This window comes from Pyrus communis, chromosome 2 (assembly GCF_963583255.1).
Source record: "Pyrus communis chromosome 2, drPyrComm1.1, whole genome shotgun sequence".
NCBI lineage: Eukaryota > Viridiplantae > Streptophyta > Magnoliopsida > Rosales > Rosaceae > Pyrus > Pyrus communis.
In genome coordinates this window covers 540001-558312 of record NC_084804.1, presented here as the reverse complement: position 1 = coordinate 558312, position 18312 = coordinate 540001, and the positions used below count along the sequence as shown (strand labels likewise).

The 18312-nt window shown below is 39.3% G+C and overlaps 4 protein-coding genes and 1 pseudogene across 5 annotated transcripts; 2 read left to right on the top strand and 3 right to left on the bottom strand.

Moving 5' to 3' along the window:
• Positions 1 to 92: 92 nt before the first annotated feature.
• Positions 93 to 1309, bottom strand: LOC137726454 (protein PHLOEM PROTEIN 2-LIKE A1-like). The gene is made up of 3 exons (XM_068465388.1): positions 1149 to 1309; positions 688 to 809; positions 93 to 602 (listed from the first exon to the last, which is right to left on the bottom strand). The coding sequence occupies exons 1-3, from the start codon at positions 1287 to 1289 to the stop codon at positions 236 to 238; spliced, it is 630 nt and encodes a 209-aa protein (XP_068321489.1). The 5' UTR covers positions 1290 to 1309; the 3' UTR covers positions 93 to 235.
• A 2448-nt stretch (positions 1310 to 3757) lies between these two features.
• On the bottom strand, positions 3758 to 4847 carry LOC137726452 (protein PHLOEM PROTEIN 2-LIKE A1-like). Its single transcript, XM_068465386.1, has 3 exons — positions 4713 to 4847; positions 4264 to 4380; positions 3758 to 4178 (listed from the first exon to the last, which is right to left on the bottom strand). The coding sequence occupies exons 1-3, from the start codon at positions 4760 to 4762 to the stop codon at positions 3812 to 3814; spliced, it is 534 nt and encodes a 177-aa protein (XP_068321487.1). The 5' UTR covers positions 4763 to 4847; the 3' UTR covers positions 3758 to 3811.
• A 1390-nt stretch (positions 4848 to 6237) lies between these two features.
• LOC137726451 (tropinone reductase-like 3) lies at positions 6238 to 9177 on the top strand. Its single transcript, XM_068465385.1, has 6 exons — positions 6238 to 7048; positions 7801 to 7917; positions 8139 to 8273; positions 8465 to 8593; positions 8686 to 8787; positions 8911 to 9177. The coding sequence occupies exons 1-6, from the start codon at positions 6911 to 6913 to the stop codon at positions 9058 to 9060; spliced, it is 771 nt and encodes a 256-aa protein (XP_068321486.1). The 5' UTR covers positions 6238 to 6910; the 3' UTR covers positions 9061 to 9177.
• A 152-nt stretch (positions 9178 to 9329) lies between these two features.
• LOC137726449 (uncharacterized membrane protein At1g16860-like) lies at positions 9330 to 12634 on the bottom strand. Of its 2 annotated transcripts, XM_068465383.1 has the most exons (4): positions 11614 to 12631; positions 10874 to 11011; positions 10158 to 10369; positions 9330 to 10003 (listed from the first exon to the last, which is right to left on the bottom strand). In XM_068465383.1, exons 1-4 carry the CDS (start codon positions 12361 to 12363, stop codon positions 9811 to 9813), a joined length of 1293 nt encoding a protein of 430 aa, XP_068321484.1. In that variant the 5' UTR covers positions 12364 to 12631; the 3' UTR covers positions 9330 to 9810. The 2 variants fall into 2 exon arrangements, with proteins under 2 accessions (XP_068321484.1, XP_068321485.1); XM_068465384.1 differs by lacking the exon at positions 10874 to 11011 and having other exon boundaries at positions 11614 to 12634.
• Positions 12635 to 15716: 3082 nt separating this feature from the next.
• Positions 15717 to 18312, top strand: part of LOC137726890 (probable splicing factor 3A subunit 1) — a 5686-nt pseudogene continuing 3090 nt past the window's right edge.

Genomic DNA, 18312 nt, shown 5'->3' with positions numbered 1-18312 from the left:
CATGGATCGATCTTTATCGTCAAGAATTGGTCCTATGTGAAATCACTACTCTCTCTTTACTGAAGCAGAAAGAAAAATGTGAATTTGGGCACTAGTTAAAAGTGTATCATCCCTTCATTATTATTCTGTTCCAATCATTTCTTACATACGCACTCGTCTTATTTCTGCTTTAATAAAATAAAAATCAGAACGTTATTTCTCTGCTCGTAATGGAAGCTGCTGGGTGCTCTGCAACTTAGGTTGTAGGACGAATGGCGACACCTTTGATAACAAGCCCTGTCTTCAGTCTCCCAGGTTGACGGAGCATAAAATCCATCTTGCCAGATTGCCCAGGTGTAAATTCGTCAACTTGTATATAACTCCAAACTTGCCTTGATATCTGCTTCAGATTTTTTTTATTGATATTCAGGCCCCTCGTCGGGTTCCGAGGGAGAGTGAGGCTGAAGTCGACGTTATCTTCCCATCCGGAGCTTGGTTCCTTCATCTTGATCACATATGAAACTTCATACTTAGTATCGGGTGTCAGGTGTCCGGTCTCAAAGACTCCGTGCACTTCTAGCCAATATGCACGTAACAGTTCAGCAACTTCAACGAAGACATCGCTGCAGTTAAACCCTAAGTTAGGACCGATTACTATATAGCAGTAACCAATATCAATTGTGATATACGGATTCAAGTTTTCGGTACCTGTTGTCTTCTTTCTCGGCGTACCAGCGCCACTGACGTCTGTTTCCACCCCAAGCGATTCTGAGAGCTCTTGCATACACCATAAAACAGTTCCTGCCCTTGTCATCAACCCAATACCTATGCTAATAATAGTCCAGAAAATAATGGGATAAACATGATTGTTGTGTTTCAAGTTGTGTTAAGAGTTCATCTTTTAATATATTTAAAAGGCAATGATTTTCGCACACCCATTTTCTTCTGTTGCACGCCCTCTTTATTTCTGCCCTCTAATTGATTCTCCTTTTGTTTAAACAAATATTCAAATGCAATAAACAAACAGGCGTGTCCAGACGCAGAAAACGAGTGTGCTAAACTTCAGTGACGTTTCTGAAGCATTTTGATAATTTCACACAAAAAACTGAAAAACAAAGAGTGGGAAATTCTTTTTAAAATTGTCAAAAAGTTAAATGCATGGATTTCACCTTTTTCTGTTGGTCGAAAATTCCTGTTTCTCCGAGCGCCGAATGGAATTTTTCAGGTGAGGACGTGTCGATACGTGCGTTAAAATCTCTTAGAATGTCTTGATAATTATGTGGGAACGACGTCTTTGCTGCCTGTGCCATCTCTTCGTGCAGTTCTTCAATCATGTTTTCACTATATATACGTAGGAAGACAGGGCTAAGTCAGTCATTTCCACAAGTCCCTGCAACATGCGGATGAGAATAAGAAAGATGCCTTGCGTTGCGAACCTTTTATTCTTTGAAATGTAGATATCAAACATGAATTCCTTTTATTTTACTTTGGAATTTCGACCTGTGGGAAAGCACTAGATTGGAAAGCAATTTTGAAAAAGCCTTTTATTCCATATGCTAAAGCTTTTGTTTGTTGATCGTGTATATTGCATTATGCAAAAGAATAGCATTCATTCTCAGATAATGCAGAAGAAAGATGCCTTGTGTTGCAAACATTTTATTCTTTAGAATGTAGATGTCAAGCATGAATTCCTTTTATTTTACGTTGGAATTTCAACCATGTGGGAAAGCACTAGATTGGAAAGCACTAGATTGGAAAGCACTTTCGAAAAAGCCTTTTATTCCATATGCTAAAGCTTTTGTTTATTGATCGTATATATATTCCATTATACAGAAGAATAACATTCATTCTCAGATAATGCAGAAGAAATATGCCTTGCGTTGCAAACCTTTTATTCTTTTAAATGTAGATATCAACCATGAATTCCTTTTATTTTACTTTGAAATTTTGACCATGTGGGAAATCACTAGATTGGAAAACACCTTTGAAAAAGCCTTTTATTCCATATGCTAAAGTTTTTGTTTGTTGATTGTATATATTCCATTATGTAGAAGAATAGCTTTCATTCTCAGATAATGCATCATATCCGATATATTATTCCCAACTTATAAAGTAATATTTGAATTTGCAAGTGATTACTGTAAGTTTGCAGCAGAGCTCCGAGTAGTGCTACATCAATAAATAGATGTATTAGTAAACCACAACAGGTAAAAGTTAGTTAGAAATTATTCCATCCCAATTTGTAGCACATCAAAAAGTAAAGTTTATTCCACAACCCATAGGCCCCAACAGGAAACACAAACCCTAATTTAACTTCTATGTATTAATTCATCTTACAAATAACTCATTTATTCCATAAATAATTGATATAGATTAGAAACTTGGAACTAAACACCCTACCTTACTATGCTTGCCGAAGCTTCAGTCGTCAAAAAAAATAGAATTTTCCAATCAAAACAGAAAATATGGTACAAAACCCAACTCACTCCTCTCACCTATCTCGCATCCCTTTGTTCAAAATCAGAGGTATAAGGCCAACCTAAAATCTAACTCACTCTCCTCACCTCTCTTTGGACTTTCCTTTCTTCAAAATTTGAGCTCAGAACCCAAAAATGTAGAGCTCTCTCCGCTTCCCTTTCTCCCAAATGAGAAAAGTGATGCAATAAGCTGAGGATTTTTAGTATTCATATGTGAGTATTTTAGTGCTTTCAGTTTTGTGCATGGTGACATAGCATGTTTGTCCTATTTATATCTCAAGATTAAGAAAAAAGCCTTTTCTTTGCCATTCCAATAAATCAAATTGAGACAGAAGATGAAGAAGAGAGAAGGCTGGTGGAAATCTCAAATCATTGCCATAACTTTCAATTCCAAATTCAAAGGGTGGAAGAGGAGACGAAGGAGAAAGGTGGTAGTGGAATCTCTGGGATGGCCAATCCAGTCTTCATGTTTTCCATTGCTGCAATTGCCAGTCCTTCGATTAGATCCAGTCCATGGGGAGGACTTCACGGAAAATGTGCAACGAGCGAGAGATTGTTAGAAAAAAAACGAAGAATCCGATTAATAACACCGCAGTAGTGGAGAAGATAAATAAGTGGGCGTGTGTCGTATAAAGCTGGTAGGACCGGATTAATTATTCAGTGACTATTTAGTACATAAACACACCAAACAATAGTTTCGAATTATTAGTACTATTCGGTTGTTTATACGAGCTATCAAAGCGTAAGTATGTAATTAGCTTCTTAACCGCTTTCCTCGGTGTCAGGAGGCAATAATTGTTAGTTAAAAAATAATAATAAATAAATAAAAGCAGGAGCGAAGTAATAGTGTCTCTGCCCGCGCTTTGCTCAGCTAAGGAAAACGAGTCTGTCTAGTTACGGAGAAACCCAAGAAAAATGGAGAAATCGAAGATTGGGAGGAGGTTCCAAGGCAAGGTAGCGATTGTGACGGCTTCCACTCAGGGCATCGGCTTGGGCATCGCCGAGCGCCTGGGTTTGGAAGGCGCCTCCGTCGTCATCTCCTCCCGCAAGCAGGTCAGTCTCCGACACTCATCAATCCTCTCCTCCTGAATCTTTGACTTTTTAACATGAAATTCATCTGGGTTTTTCTTCAATTTTAGTTAAATTTGATTTCTTTCTGATTTCCGTGGATATTGGGATCGAAAATTGAACCGCTGAGTTTCGTTTTGTGTGGTTGATTGCTGAAAATGAAATCAGGATTTTTTGGGACAGATTCTCGAGAAAGCACTTCTGCTAATAAGTACTTATGTTAGAAATGGTGAAAATCAGAACGTTATTTCTCTGCTCGTAATGGAAGTTGCTGGGTCCTCTGCAACTTAGGTTGTAGGACGAATGGTGACACCCTTGATAACAAGCCCTGTCTTCAGTCTCCCAGGTTGACGGAGCATAAAATCCATCTTGCCAGATTGCCCAGATGTAAATTCGTCAACACGTATAGAAATCCAATCGTCCCTTGATATCTGCTTCAGATCTGTTTTATTGATATTCAGGCCCCTCGTCGGGTTCTGAGGGAGAGTGAGGCTGAAGTCGACCTTATCATCCCATCCGGAGCTTGATTCCTTCATCTTGATCACATATGAAACTTCATACTTAGTACCGGGTGTCAGGTACCCGGTCTCAAAAACCCCGTGCACTTCTAGCCAATATGCACGTAACAGTTCAGCAACCTCAACGAGGACATCGCTGCAGTTAAACCCTAAGTTAGGACCGATTACTATATAGCAGTAACCGATATCAATTGTGATATACGGATTCAAGTTTTCGGTACCTGTTGTTTTCTCTCTCGGTGTACCAGCGCCACTGACGTCTGTTTCCACTCCAAGCGATTCTGAGAGCTCTTGCATACACCATAAAACAGTTCCTGCCCTTGTCATCAACCCAATACCTATGCTAATAATAGTCCAGAAAATAATGGGATAAACATGATTGTTGTGTTAAGAGTTCATCTTTTAATATATTTAAAAGGCAATGATTTTCGCACACCCATTTTCTTCTGTTGCACGTCCTGTTTATTTCTGCCGTTTAATTGATTCTCCTTTTGTTTAAACAAATATTCTAATGCAATAAACAAACAGGTGTGTCCAGACGCAGAAAACGAGTGTGCTAAACTTCAGTGACGTTTCTGAAGCATTTAGATAATTTCACACAAAAAACTGAAAAACAAAGAGTGGGAAATTCTTTTTAAAATTGTCAAAAAGTTAAATGCATGGATTTCACCTTTCTCTGTTGGTCGAAAATTCCTGTTCCTCCGAGCGCCAAACGGACATTTTCAGGTGAGGGCGTGTCGATACGTGCTTTAAAATCTCCTAGAATGTCTTGATACTTATGTGGGAACGACGTATTTGCTGCCGGTTCCATCTCTTCGTGCAGTTCTTCAATCATGTTTTCACTATATATACGTAGGAAGACAGGGCTAAGCCAGTCATTTCCACAAGTCCCCGCAACATGCGGATGAGAATAAGAAAGATGCCTTGCGTTGCGAACCTTTTATTCTTTGAAATGTAGATATCAAACATGAATTCCTTTTATTTTACTTTGGAATTTCGACCTGTGGGAAAGCACTAGATTGGAAAGCAATTTTGAAAAAGCCTTTTATTCCATATGCTAAAGCTTTTGTTTGCTGATCGTGTATATTGCATTATGCAAAAGAATAGCATTCATTCTCAGATAATGCAGAAGAAAGATGCCTTGCGTTGCAAATCTTTTATTCTTTAAAATGTAGATATCAAGCATGAATTCCTTTGATTTTACGTTGGAATTTCAACCATGTGGGAAAGCACTAGATTGGAAAGAACTTTCGAAAAAGCCTTTTATTCCATATGCTAAAGCTTTTGTTTATGGATCGTATATATTCCATTATACAGAAGAATAACATTCATTCTCCGATAATGCAGAAGAAATATGCCTTGCGTTGCAAACCTTTTATTCTTTTAAATGTAGATATCAACCATGAATTCCTTTTATTTTACTTTGAAATTTTGACCATGTGGGAAATCACTAGATTGGAAAACACCTTTGAAAAAGCCTTTTATTCCATATGCTAAAGTTTTTGTTTGTTGATTGTATATATTCCATTATGTAGAAGAATAGCTTTCATTCTCAGATAATGCATCATATCCGATATATTATTCCCAACTTATAAAGTAATATTTGAATTTGCAAGTGATTACTGTAAGTTTTCAGCAGAGGTCCGAGTAGTGCTACATCAATAAATAGATGTATTAGTAAACCACAACAGGTAAAAGTTAGTTAGAAATTATTCCATCCCAATTTGTAGCACATCAAAAAGTAAAGTTTATTCCACAACCCATAGGCTCCAACATGAAACACAAACCCTAATTTAACTTCTAAGTGTTAATTCATCTTACAAATAACCCATTTATTCCATAAATAATTGATATAGAAACTTGGAACTAAACACCCTACCTTACTATGTCTGCCGAAGCTTCGGTCGCCAGAAAAAATAGAATTTTCCAATCAAAACAGAAAATATGGTACAAAACCCAGCTCACTCCTCTCACCTCTCTCGCATCCCTTTGTTCAAAATCAAAAGTATAAGGCCAACCCAAAATCTAGCTCACTCTTCTCGCCTCTCTTTGAACTTTCTTTTCTTCGTAATTTGAGCTCAGAACCCAAAAATGTAGAGCTCTCTCTGCTTCCCTTTCTCCCGAGAAAAGTAATGCAATGAGTTGATAATTTTTAGTATTTATATATGGGTATTTTAATAATTTCAATTTTATGCATAGTGATATAGCCGGTTTGTCCTATTTATATCTCAAGATTAAGAAAAAAGCCTTTTCTTTGCAATTCCAATAAATCAAATTGAGACAGAAGATGAAGAAGAGAGAAGGCTGGTGGAAATCTCAAATCATTGCCATAACTTTCAATTCCAAATTCGAAGGGTGGAGAGGAGACAAAGGAGAAGGGTGGTAGTGGAATCTCTGGGATGGCCAATTCAGTCTTTATCTTTTCCATTTCTACAATTGTCAGTCCTTCGATTAGATCCAGTCCATGGGAAGGACTTCATGGACAATGTGCAGCGAACGGGAGATTGTTGGAAAAAAACGAAGAACTCGACTAATACCACGGAAGTTGTGGAGAGGATAAATAAGTGAGCATGTGCCGTATAAAACTGGTAGGGTCAGATTAATTATTCGGTGACTATTTGGTACATAAACACACCAAACAGTGACTTCGAATTATTAGTACAATCCGGTTTGTTATACGAACAGCCAAACGAGGCGGGTAAGTATGTAATTGGCTTCTAAACCGTTTTCCTCGGTGTCAGGAGGCAATAATTGTCAGTTAAAAAAATAAGGAAAAAAAAAGAGATGAGCGAAGCAATATTGTCTCTGCCCGCGCTTTGCTCAGCTAAGGAAAACAAGTCTGTCTAGTTACGGAGAAACCCAAGAAAAATGGAGAAATCGAAGATTGGGAGGAGGTTCCAAGGCAAGGTAGCGATTGTGACGGCTTCCACTCAGGGCATCGGCTTCGGCATCGCCGAGCGCCTGGGTTTGGAAGGCGCCTCCGTCGTCATCTCCTCCCGCAAGCAGGTCAGTCTCCGACATCATCAATCCTCTCCTACTGAATCTTTGGCCTTTTTACATGAAATTCATCTGGGTTTTTCTTCAATTTTAGTTAAATTTGATTTCTTTCTGGTTTCCGTGGATATTGGGATCGAAAATTGAACCGCTGAATTTCGTTGTGTGTGGTTGATTGCTGAAAATGAAATCAGGCTTTTTTGGGACAGATTCTCGAGAAAGCACTTCTGCTTATAAGTACTTATGTTAGAAATAGTTTATTATTTTAATTAAATATCCAAGTGCTTTACACAAAGCACCGGGAAGTGCTTCCTCAATGCTCTCCAAACGTGCTTCTATGATCAAAAGTCTTAAGATTCATTTGTATGTGTTTTTAAAATGAATAAAAATGTTTTTAGAAAAAAAAATATTTTTGTGTCCAAAAGCATTTGAAGTGCTTTATGCAAAAAAACACCAATTATGTGTAGCTTTCAATAATCACTTCTAAATGTTTTTCTAAAATTTACTTGCATTTTTAGTTAAGATTGGTTTTTTAAATATTTTCACCAAAAGCTTTCAGTCATTTTAAGTTGGCAAAATGTGCTCTTAGCCTTTCTAACAGCAGTCCCTTCTTGTTTAATCCCCGGGAAAGATGAAGAGAGGAAAGTTAAATACTGCATATCATGAACTTCAATCAAGCTAAATGGTACATGTTTTGAGTTTTATGCTGTTTTTTAATGGTTGTGCTGATGCGTATTTTTTCTTGCTTGATCAAATTGTTCCAGAAAAACGTTGATGAAGCAGTTGAGAAACTTAAAGCTCAAGGAATTGGGGCGCTGGGAGTCGTTTGCCACGTTTCAAATGAGCAACAAAGGAAGAATCTCATCAACAAGACTGTGCAGGTAAGAACATTCGTCGAGTCCATGATTTTACATTCACTGTTGAAGCAAGACGCGGAATATAAACAGAAAACTACGAAAAATACTTGATTACAACCTTTGATTTGAGTCATCTTCCAAATGAGATGGTCTCTCTCTTTTCCTTGTAAACAATTACTTCTCCATTTCAATGATTCTTCAATGTCATTCCGTTGAACGTTTGAATTTTACTGATTTGTTTGCAGAAATATGGAAAAATAGATGTGGTAGTATCAAACGCTGCTGCCAATCCATCAGTTGACCCCATATTGCAAACCCAAGAATCTGTGCTTGACAAGCTATGGGAAATCAACGTCAAAGCTACTATACTTCTTCTCAAGGTAAAAGGCCACAGGAAGGCGTGATCGAACAGCCAAGAGCTCTTTTCCCATGGAAATTTTCTGCTCAAGCTGCAATTAACAGTTGCCGATATGGACTTTTATATGACTTATTTTGTCCTCTCCTCACATATTCGATATGCATAAATTTTTGGTGTTGTTTGCTAGGTTATAATACTAGATTATATGTGCAGGATGCATCTCCGCACTTGACGAAGGGTTCTTCTGTTGTTATCATTTCCTCAATTGCTGGCTACGATCCACCAGGAGCTGCCATGGCTATGTATGGGGTCACTAAAACAGCCCTTCTTGGGCTAACCAAGGTATGTAGGTGGTTCCTGTTTTACACCGTTTGTTTCTTCAGCTCTGGAAGCCACACATTTTCTTCAGCTTATTCTTTGCTGGTCTTACTTAGGCCCTTGCCGGTGACATGGCACCAGATACTCGTGTAAATTGTGTTGCTCCGGGTTTTGTTCCTACAAACTTTGCTTCATACATTACAGAAACTGATGCCGTGGTAAGTATATATGTGCGCATATATAAAGGCCAACGTTGGGATATATAGTTCCTTTCCGACGGATCTTGGGCAATGGCCATTGACCTTTGTGGTTGGCTGAACTCGAATGGTATTTTGTTGCAGAGGAAGGCCCTCGAGGAGAAGACGTTACTCAACAGGCTCGGTACCACCGGAGACATGGCTGCTGCCGCTGCCTTTTTGGCATCCGATGATGCTTCTTACATAACCGGAGAAACTATAGTTGTGGCGGGAGGGATGCCCTCTAGACTCTAGTTCCCTTCTTTATCAACATGTTTTTGCTCGAATCATTACAAGAACAAGTGTTTTTTTCATAATAACTATTGGGCCTTGAAGCAAATATCAATAAAATTCACTCCTATCGATTTTCAACGTTAATTTTTGCCGTCTAATAATGTCTCGTCATTCTTTCCAATCTGATACCGGAAGATATAATAATACACATAAATCTCGAAAGTAGAGTAAATTTTGCATTTACAATCTTGGACACGAAACATTAACGCTACATAATCCCATGCTTAATAGAATATTAACATTTCCTTCTTGTCACAAACAATACACATTAAAAGAAGAAATACAAATACACGTGAGGCCGCACGGTTTATAACCAAAAAAGGAAACCACAGAAACCCTAGCAACTACTTTGTGTGCTGCAATCGAGCATCAGACGAAAGGCAGCCGGAACCCCTTTGGGCACTCTATGAAGCTATGACTTATGTACACGAAATCAGAGCATCCTGATTTCCGACGTTACATCATCTACAAACTTCTTCAAAGGGTGGTCGTCGGGCCTTTTTGCCCTATTAGATTACCACCTTCACAGCATATTAATCCAGAGTAAGCTATCTTCAGTCTATCTGAACTGCACCTTTAGGCTTACAACACTTAACCACGAAGGAAATAACAGAGCCAGTTGTCGTATGTGCTTTTTCCTTCGGTTTCAGCCTTCATATTTTTACATGCAAATCCCACTTCTAAAAACAACTATCATGAAACTGAATATATCTACACAGGAACCACATCAGCATTCTGATTATCATCGCACGTCAGAATGAGACCTTCAACATAGGTCGGGAGAAGGCAGCGAAACCATTGAAAGCCTGTTGACACAGGCTCCGTTGGAGGAACAATCATGACCACATTATCGTGGCGTCTGACAACCCCCATCACACTTACAGTGCTGCCCTCTTTAATATACCTGACGAGGAGGAAACATATTCTCAAAAGCCTATAAGTTGTGAAGGACAGAACCTCACAATTTGTATAATCATATACGAGTTTCTAGTTACAAATTAGATGCAAAAATCTCTGACCATGTAAAAATTATGACTAGAAACAAGAAAGCAGCATACCCTTCTTTGAGGCGCATTACACGGTCATCAGTAGAGAGGTTGCGCTCACCAAGCCAGCGCAAAAAACTTGGAGATAACTCTCTGTTTTGCTTTCTCACATCCACCACAGTAGCTGGTTTTACGAAAGGGGCAACCTTGGCTCCATAGCCAGCTTTCACTAATGCTCTTAAACCCGATTGGAAGTCTGATATGTAAAAGTCAGACACATATTTCTGTTCAGAAGAAAACATAAATATTAGATTTTAATATTCCAGCCTGACTGAAGTCTTTAAAGTAAACAGAGAACTGCTTATGCAATCTTTTGGTAGTGCAAACTGCAAAAGACAACGTGCAGATGGCACCATTTGTGGAACTCAGGTTAATTATACTGTATTATTACCCCAACAAAAATCCAAGCAAGAGTTTCAAATTGTTTGCCCACCAGTGGAGGATAACAAATGCATACATAAATCTTTCAGGTATACTCATATCTGGCTATATTCATGTCATGAATCGCATGAGCTAATTTTATCTGGTACTGCATGCCTAAAATGTTAAGTTTACATAGTGTATGAACATATATCCACATATATGTATGTATATACTGGGTTTCACTTCTCAAGGCCCTGTCAGATCGACGAGTGCAGTATACACAAATCTTTATTCTAAATCGTCAGTCAAACTTTGACAATGAACGCAGTTCAGAGCACATAAGCACAAATAGTCTGACAACTAACCTCTGAATGTCTAGATTTTTTTTTCTCCGACTTGCGCACACAGCATCCTTTAGATTCACACAACTCGGTGGAAACATATACACACCTAGGTACCCTTTGGTAGGATGATTCCAACGGAATACTGCCACAGGTAACAACCTACATGCAGAGATATCCACATATTACTACCCATGAAAAACAAGCAAAGAAGAATAAAACCAAACCATCATAGTAGAATAAAAAGATTTATTACTACGGTGAAATCCAAGATTGTTTTAACTTTTTTGATAAGGCGTCATTTTAATCTACATGGAGGGAGATTCAAACTCGGGTGCAAAGAGCCAGACACACTGCCATGGCCAACTGACTTAACCGGCGTCTGCAATATTGTTTTACTTCCAACTTCTCCACTAGTCATGATTCAAATTACTACGTGGTACCAAATGCCCGTATACATCAATACACAACCAGAAACATTCGAATTGACAGTGATAATCCAACCTCTTAGTATTTGTCGAAATCAAACAATTGACCCACAAAGTCTTCGAAACAAAACTATAAACGCTAGATAAAACAAAAGGCTTAATATGTAGCATCCAAAAATATCCCTAATCAAATCTTGAAAATAACAAATTGGGAAAGTATCAAATTTAAATAGCAAGAGCAAGTGAGCAACCCAATTGTATTAAGAGCGAGCAAGCAACTAAATAAACATGGAAAAGGAAAGGAAAAACTGAGAGAGATGGGGAGAGTGAAATTACCCCTGTAACCTTGACGTACTGTCCGTCAATGGCACCCCTGAGCTCAGCATCTGGGTACCTCCTCACAAACCCTAGCAGCCCTCTTCTTCGCCACGCGAAATTCCAGACAATAACCACCAACACCGGCACCAGAAAGAGCGCCACCGCCACCAGAATCACCCATTTCTTGACGGCCACCATCAGAAACCCACCCACTAGCAACCCCATCGCCGCCACCACCATGAACACCCACACCGCAACCTTTGACACACGAAACCCCACCCTGACCTCGTCGGTTAAGGTGGTAACCGCCGACCCATACACCACTTTGCTTTTGCTCATCGACCCCGTCTGTTCCAGCTGGCCGGACGACCTCCTGGGCCCGGAGCTTAGTGGGCCCGAGCCCAATGGGCCGGAGGTGATAAGGCCAGTTACCTGAAGCTGTGGAGTCAAGGGGCCGGAGGATTTCTTAGAAATCTGACCGGAATTGGGCCCCGATCGGACGGATCCGCTGTTATGTTGAGAGGAGGAGGAAGGGCGTGAGCCTGAGAGCTTGGAAGGAGGAGGAGGTCCGCTGGATGGGGCAGAAAGAGGATTATCGGCAATTTGTATGTCGAACATTTTGCCTAGCTCTCCAGATTTCTTCACATCACCGCCAGTGTATGGGACGGCGCGTGACGCCATTGTCGGTTGGCGCTCTTTTAGCTGCTCGGGTCGGCCCGACACTACCAGCCCGCTGCTGAGCTGGTGAGATGGGATTCGGCTACCCATTTTTGGGCTTTTTACAGAGAGGAAGTATTAGCAGCAGCTGCAGAAGTTAGAGTTGCAATTGACGAGGAGAGAGAGAGTGATGGAGGACTGGTGAGGAGGAGAGAGAGTGGCAGTGAGGGTGTGAATGGTGATGGTGGGAGTTTGAGGAAGAAGGTGAAGCAAATGACGGAAATGGGTCTGACGTTTTGTGATAATGACGTGTGTGTCCGCTGTCTTCAGATGGCCGTACAGCAAGTTTACTCGATTGTGGTTTTCCCTGTTTTGATGATGGCTCATGGTAGATGTGATGCGTCCCACCCCACATACTCACTCACCAATTAGCCTGTGATTTTACCATTTTGCCCCTCAAGCTTTGCTGTCCGCTTGATGGATTCCCGTTCCATGTTGAAGGGTGATCAACTCGGCCGCGGAAAGAGATTCTCTTCCTTCCTCCTAATTCATTAAGTTCCAAGATCCCAGTCATTGAAATTTAATCCAACAGTTAAAGTTATTATAACTTTTAAAATGGACTCCTATTTGTAATCGTTTAATCAAATTTCAACGGTTCGGATCTCCAAACTTGATAGATTAGGAGAAAGGGATCCGAACAAGATCCCCTTCCCTCCGTCGCAAAGAAAAAAGAAAAATGTGTAGAGCTCCGTCTATATTATTCAAAGGACATCTATTTCTTTTATGTTTTTCTCACTAACTCCATTCGATACGATTCAGTGTAAAAATTATTCTAGTTAAATTAAGACAATTTACATAATATTTTATCAACCGTGTTATACGAAAGTTGGGAAAATCCAAGTTAATATTAGCAACTGTCATTAGAAACCTATAGAAACAAAGTTAGTTTCCTAGGGCAACCTTACCAAGTAAACACGCATTAGTAGACTTTTGTGGCAGTTTTTTCTCGCAATCAAACTTGTTGGTCAAGTTTCCACCAAAAATAATAAATTGGCATGGGGTCCCATATGCCATACCAGAAGATAGTCAACATTGAATCCATTACATTAGTCTGCTTCTGCACAATCAAATGACTAATCAAAATGGGGTGGCTGTGATTTAACGGGCAACATAATCTAATCCAGTCATTAGTTTTACTAATTGGACTCTAATACCAAATTTTAAAAAGTCCTTGCCAACCTTAATTTCTCAAAGGGCTGATTTGGTAATGGACACTACGTTAGGCCAAAATCAGACATAGCAATTGGAATCCATAGTTTGCAAGAAAGTTGATATTTTATTATAAAATTAATTGGTAATGAGAGATGCTAAGAAGACTCTGCTAAAGTGGGATTATCTTCATAAACTCTCTATAATCTTATGTTTTTGGCACATTGTTTTATAATGTTGATACAGGAATTGCGTCACAAATATGAGGTGACGAAGAGTCCATGAAGAGTCTCACTTTTGAGAAAGTTTCATTAACATTTCTCAATTGGTAATATGAGTCTTTGTAAGGTTTCTCTTTTTACCGATGCGAGACTTTTTTATCTTCGCATCTTCATACAAATTTTCAAGTTAAATTCGTAGATAACACGAATTAAGTGACGCGAAACATTGTGACTTTAGTTTCACATCCTCATAGTTTGTGGAGGTGGTAAAGCTTCTCTGCTTTTTCTTTTGCAAGGGATTCTCTTCTTCCATTCTTGCAATTGCGTCCTTATTTGGAAATTACGTTTGCTTGCTGTATCTTTTTCTAATTACGCTACCTTAATCTCAGTACTTAGTAGTTGCTTTGCATCTGTCTGTCCTTTATTCTTTAGTCTTCTTCAAGATTAATCTTTGCTTTTAGGACTCTAAAATTAGTCAGAGCTCCAATATTTGGGCCCAATTAGTGTGACAATTTTGGATTATGGGCCAATTAGTCCACAATAATATTGAACTACACACCACTTGAGGTTTTCTAATCTTAATTAAGCCTGAAATCTGACATGCTCGGTCTACTTAATAGCCTGAAACCTTATGTTTCTCATTTCAAAAATACAATCACAAACATAAAAAAACGTGTCTTAATTAAAGGATGCATTGTTTAAATACTCTCACAAACATAAAAAACCTTGAATGTCTCTTCAATCTTCTCATTCAAACAAACAACAATCGCCCTTCATCGAAAGAAAAGAATAACGATTAGGTTTAAAATAATTATAGCATTAGTGAATTATAAAAATAAATTACATGCAAATTTTATATTCAAATGGGCACTTTGTCACGAAGCTATTGGCTCGATATGATTAGTGTCCTATTAAGGAAGCCGATTAGTGTCCTATTAAGGAATCACCTATAATTATAATTTTTTTAATGATTTGGTTAATTAAAAAAAGTTGTCGGTGGAGAGAAAATAGTGGGTGCGACAGAGAAGGATAGATAGGTAATTTGGCATTAATTGAACCATCTCGTTTAAAAACGAAGCTCATGCATGCTTCATATAATAACAAAACATATGACAATATGACACGATTGATGGGTAATATGACCATAATGGACATGTACATTAAATATATACAACTACAACTGAGAATCAATCATTCTTAGGACCTCAGTATGGTCCTGGATAATTTATCGATGTCGATACAAACACGCGTTAGGTACGAACAATGATGATATTTTAGGTGGTCGTTAAGAGTGATTGAACCATAGCCAGGCCCTTACATAGTAATTTTAATGTTCGTACATAACAAAATTTTTATTTTAATGACAATGTATACTTACTTTGAACGAGGAAAGTTGTGATTTAGAAAAGAAAAAGAAGGAATGAATACATGATCAAGGAGTTCATTAGTTAATCTCACTATTAAAATTTCATATGTTTGATATGAATTTTAATGTGTAGGCCTACGCTTTTTTCGGATTTCATTTATATTCGTAAAACAAAGAAAAAAATCATAAATATTATTGAACACGAAGAAGCTGAGGATGGGAATAATTGGAATAAGCATTCTATGGGTGAAGCGACATAGGTTCGAAACTCTCATTTCTCTTAAACTATTGTAAAATTTCGAACCCTTTACTTGTTAATAATAATGAAAAAAAAAATGAACATACCGAGCAATCATAATTTTCCAAGCAATCAAGAGAGAAGAGAAGTATTCTTTTTTGAGCCTATGTTTTAGCGAGCTTTTAGAAAAAAGGTATCAGACTTGTTGGGCTTGGCTAAGCCCAAAGTTTGGAGAAAATAGGCGGGAACTTGACTGTTACTGCAAAATCGCAACTGTTTTTTGTTTTCTAATTGAACTTGGATTCCATTAGGATTTAGGATTCTGGATTTCCTACTGTAATTAGTATCCAAATACTTCAAAAGATTACAAATTGTCTCCGTTTTTCGATTCTGGTGTTCGGAATTCCATCTGGGTTCGATTCTATCTTCAATGTCGTTGTTACAGGATCCTCCTTCCGAGGGAAGCCTCGCGCTTGCCATTCCGGAGTCGAAACCGATGTCGCACACTAGGGTTATCGGCATGATACGTCCTCTTCAAGACATCAGAACCATAGTCGACAAAACTGCCCACTTCATGGCCAAAAAGGGACCCGAATTCGTGAAAAGAATTGTGGCTGAAAATGCTGGAAATTCGAAGTTCCATTTTTTGAGTTCCCTAAGTCCTTACCATGCGTATTATCAGCATCGGTTGTCCTAATTCCGGGATAGGAATCAGCAACCTTCAGATTCTGCTGGAGTCGGTGGTGCCTCTTAAATTTCAGGTAGACGGGCCATGGATCCACTCCAATAACACCGATACTATCCCCACTTGGTCACTTGCTCAATCCATCAGATGTGAGGTTTCAATACAAAAGACCTCGATGTTGGTTAGAGTGGGTAATTCTATTTAAAAGGCTTGTTCTCAAGCTTTTTGGCCGATGTGGCCGATATGGGACAGAGGAATTCTAACAGCAGGAACACCAGTGCCTGATCCCTCTGCCCACTTTAAACCGGTGCGAAAGGTGATTGAAACACCGGAACCCAAGCAGTATATTGTTTGTATTCCGGAAGTTATTACTGGGGAAGAGTTTGATATTATTAAGTTGACAGCCCAGTTTGTGGCTCGAAAGGGGAGCTTATTCCAATCAGTGAGATGTCGAGCACATGAGGATTTCTCTCATTGATCCAAAATTCAAAGAGCAGAAAGAGAGGATGTTTGCTAAGATTCGGCATACTACTCTGGCTCAGGATGACGAAATCTCAAGGAACATTTGCAAGATCCCGTCCTGATATTTTTGGTACCACAGAAGAAGAGGTTTCTAATGTTATCAAGGCTAAGATCGAAAAAATGAAAGATGAGCAAGAAAAGCAGGTTATATGGGATGGTCACACTGGAAGCATTGGCTTTAATCAAAACTATGTTCCTAAAAACGGTGCAAGGAACCTTCCTGGTCAGCAGCTCCTCCTCCAAAGTTGGTTGTGCCTTCAGTTCGTCCTCTTCCCCCACCACCTGGTTCGACCTTGAATCTACCTTGTGTTCCTCTAAACACAGTCCCGTATTTTACACCTATGCAAGTTCCTCGTGCCTATATTCCTCTTCATGCTCCGTTACCTACGATGCAATCGATTGCCTTTGCCTCAGGTTATCCCACCCCCTGAGAAAGCCCGTCCACGACGTCCGGAAGAAGAGCCTGAGCCAAAGCGGCAGAAGCTTGACGATTATATGCTCATTCCGGAATATCAATTTCTGACACAGCACCCGGGACCTGTTTGAATCAGAGTAGCTGTCCCCAATGCCAATGAAGGTAATCTGAAGGGGCGATTTTTGGAGATTATAGTGCAGTCATTGTCTGAATCTGTTGTTAAGCTGAAAGAACAAATTTCTGCGGAGATTCAGCTTGTTGAGAATCAATGTCAATTGTAGGTGAAGTAGGTGGATGTTGTAGGTGAAGTAAGTGTGTGAGGTTGGTGAAGTAAGTGGAGGTTGTAGGTGAAGTAGGTGGATGTTGTAGGTGAAGTAAGTGTGTGGTGTAGCTTTCATTTGGTTTGCTATAAATACCCAAGTCCTCAAGCATTGTAAATCATCCAAGGAAAAACAAAGCCTAGAGCTAAATAAGAAAAGTTTTGCTAATTAGTTTGTTTTGTAAGCTTTCTTTAATAGTGTGCTCTATTTTCTTCTTCTTGGGATCATTAGAGTTATCTTGGATACTCTTCTTATTCAACAATTGGTATCAGAGCCAAGTCGGTCAGGGATCGTTCTTGGTAGAGCATTGGTTGTAAAGTCTCTTGAAATTCCGAGTATGCTCTGTGGTTGCAGTTTTGACTGATCTTCCACATCAGAAAAAATTTCTTGAGATTATTGCTGGGGTTATCACAAACCTTGAGAGGGAGCTTCTTTGTGTCGAGAGTAGTGTATTACTCTGCACGGTAGTCACTCAAGCTTGTTCAGTGTAGTCAAAGTCTTGCCGATACGATTGGTGATCTTCAAGTTGTTGGAGGAACCAAGAAGCTCAACAACCAAAACTATAACACGTGGGCAACGTGTATAGAGTCTTACCTTCAAGGTCAAGACTTGTGGGAGGTTGTCGGTGGTAGTGAAGTTACACAACCGGCAGCGGAAGATGTTAACGGCGTCTTGCGGAAGTGGAAAATTAAAGCAGGCAAATCAATGTTTGCCTTAAAGACCACAATAGAAGAAGAAATGTTGGAGCACATTCGGGATGCTAAAACGCCAAAGGAAGCATGGGACACTTTTGTTACACTCTTTTCGAAGATGAACGATACAAAATTGCAACTTCTCGAGAATGAGCTGCTATCGATGGTACAACGTGACATGACGATTGCCCAGTACTTTCACAAGGTGAAGTCGATATGCCGCGAAATTTCAGAATTAGATCCAACAGCTCCTATTGGGGAAACCAGGATGAAGAGAATAATTATCCATAGTTTGAGACCCGAATATCGAGGGTTCATTGCCGCTATACAAGGATGGCCGACACAACCATCGCTTGTTGAGTTTGAAAATTTGCTTGCAGGTCAAGAAGCTA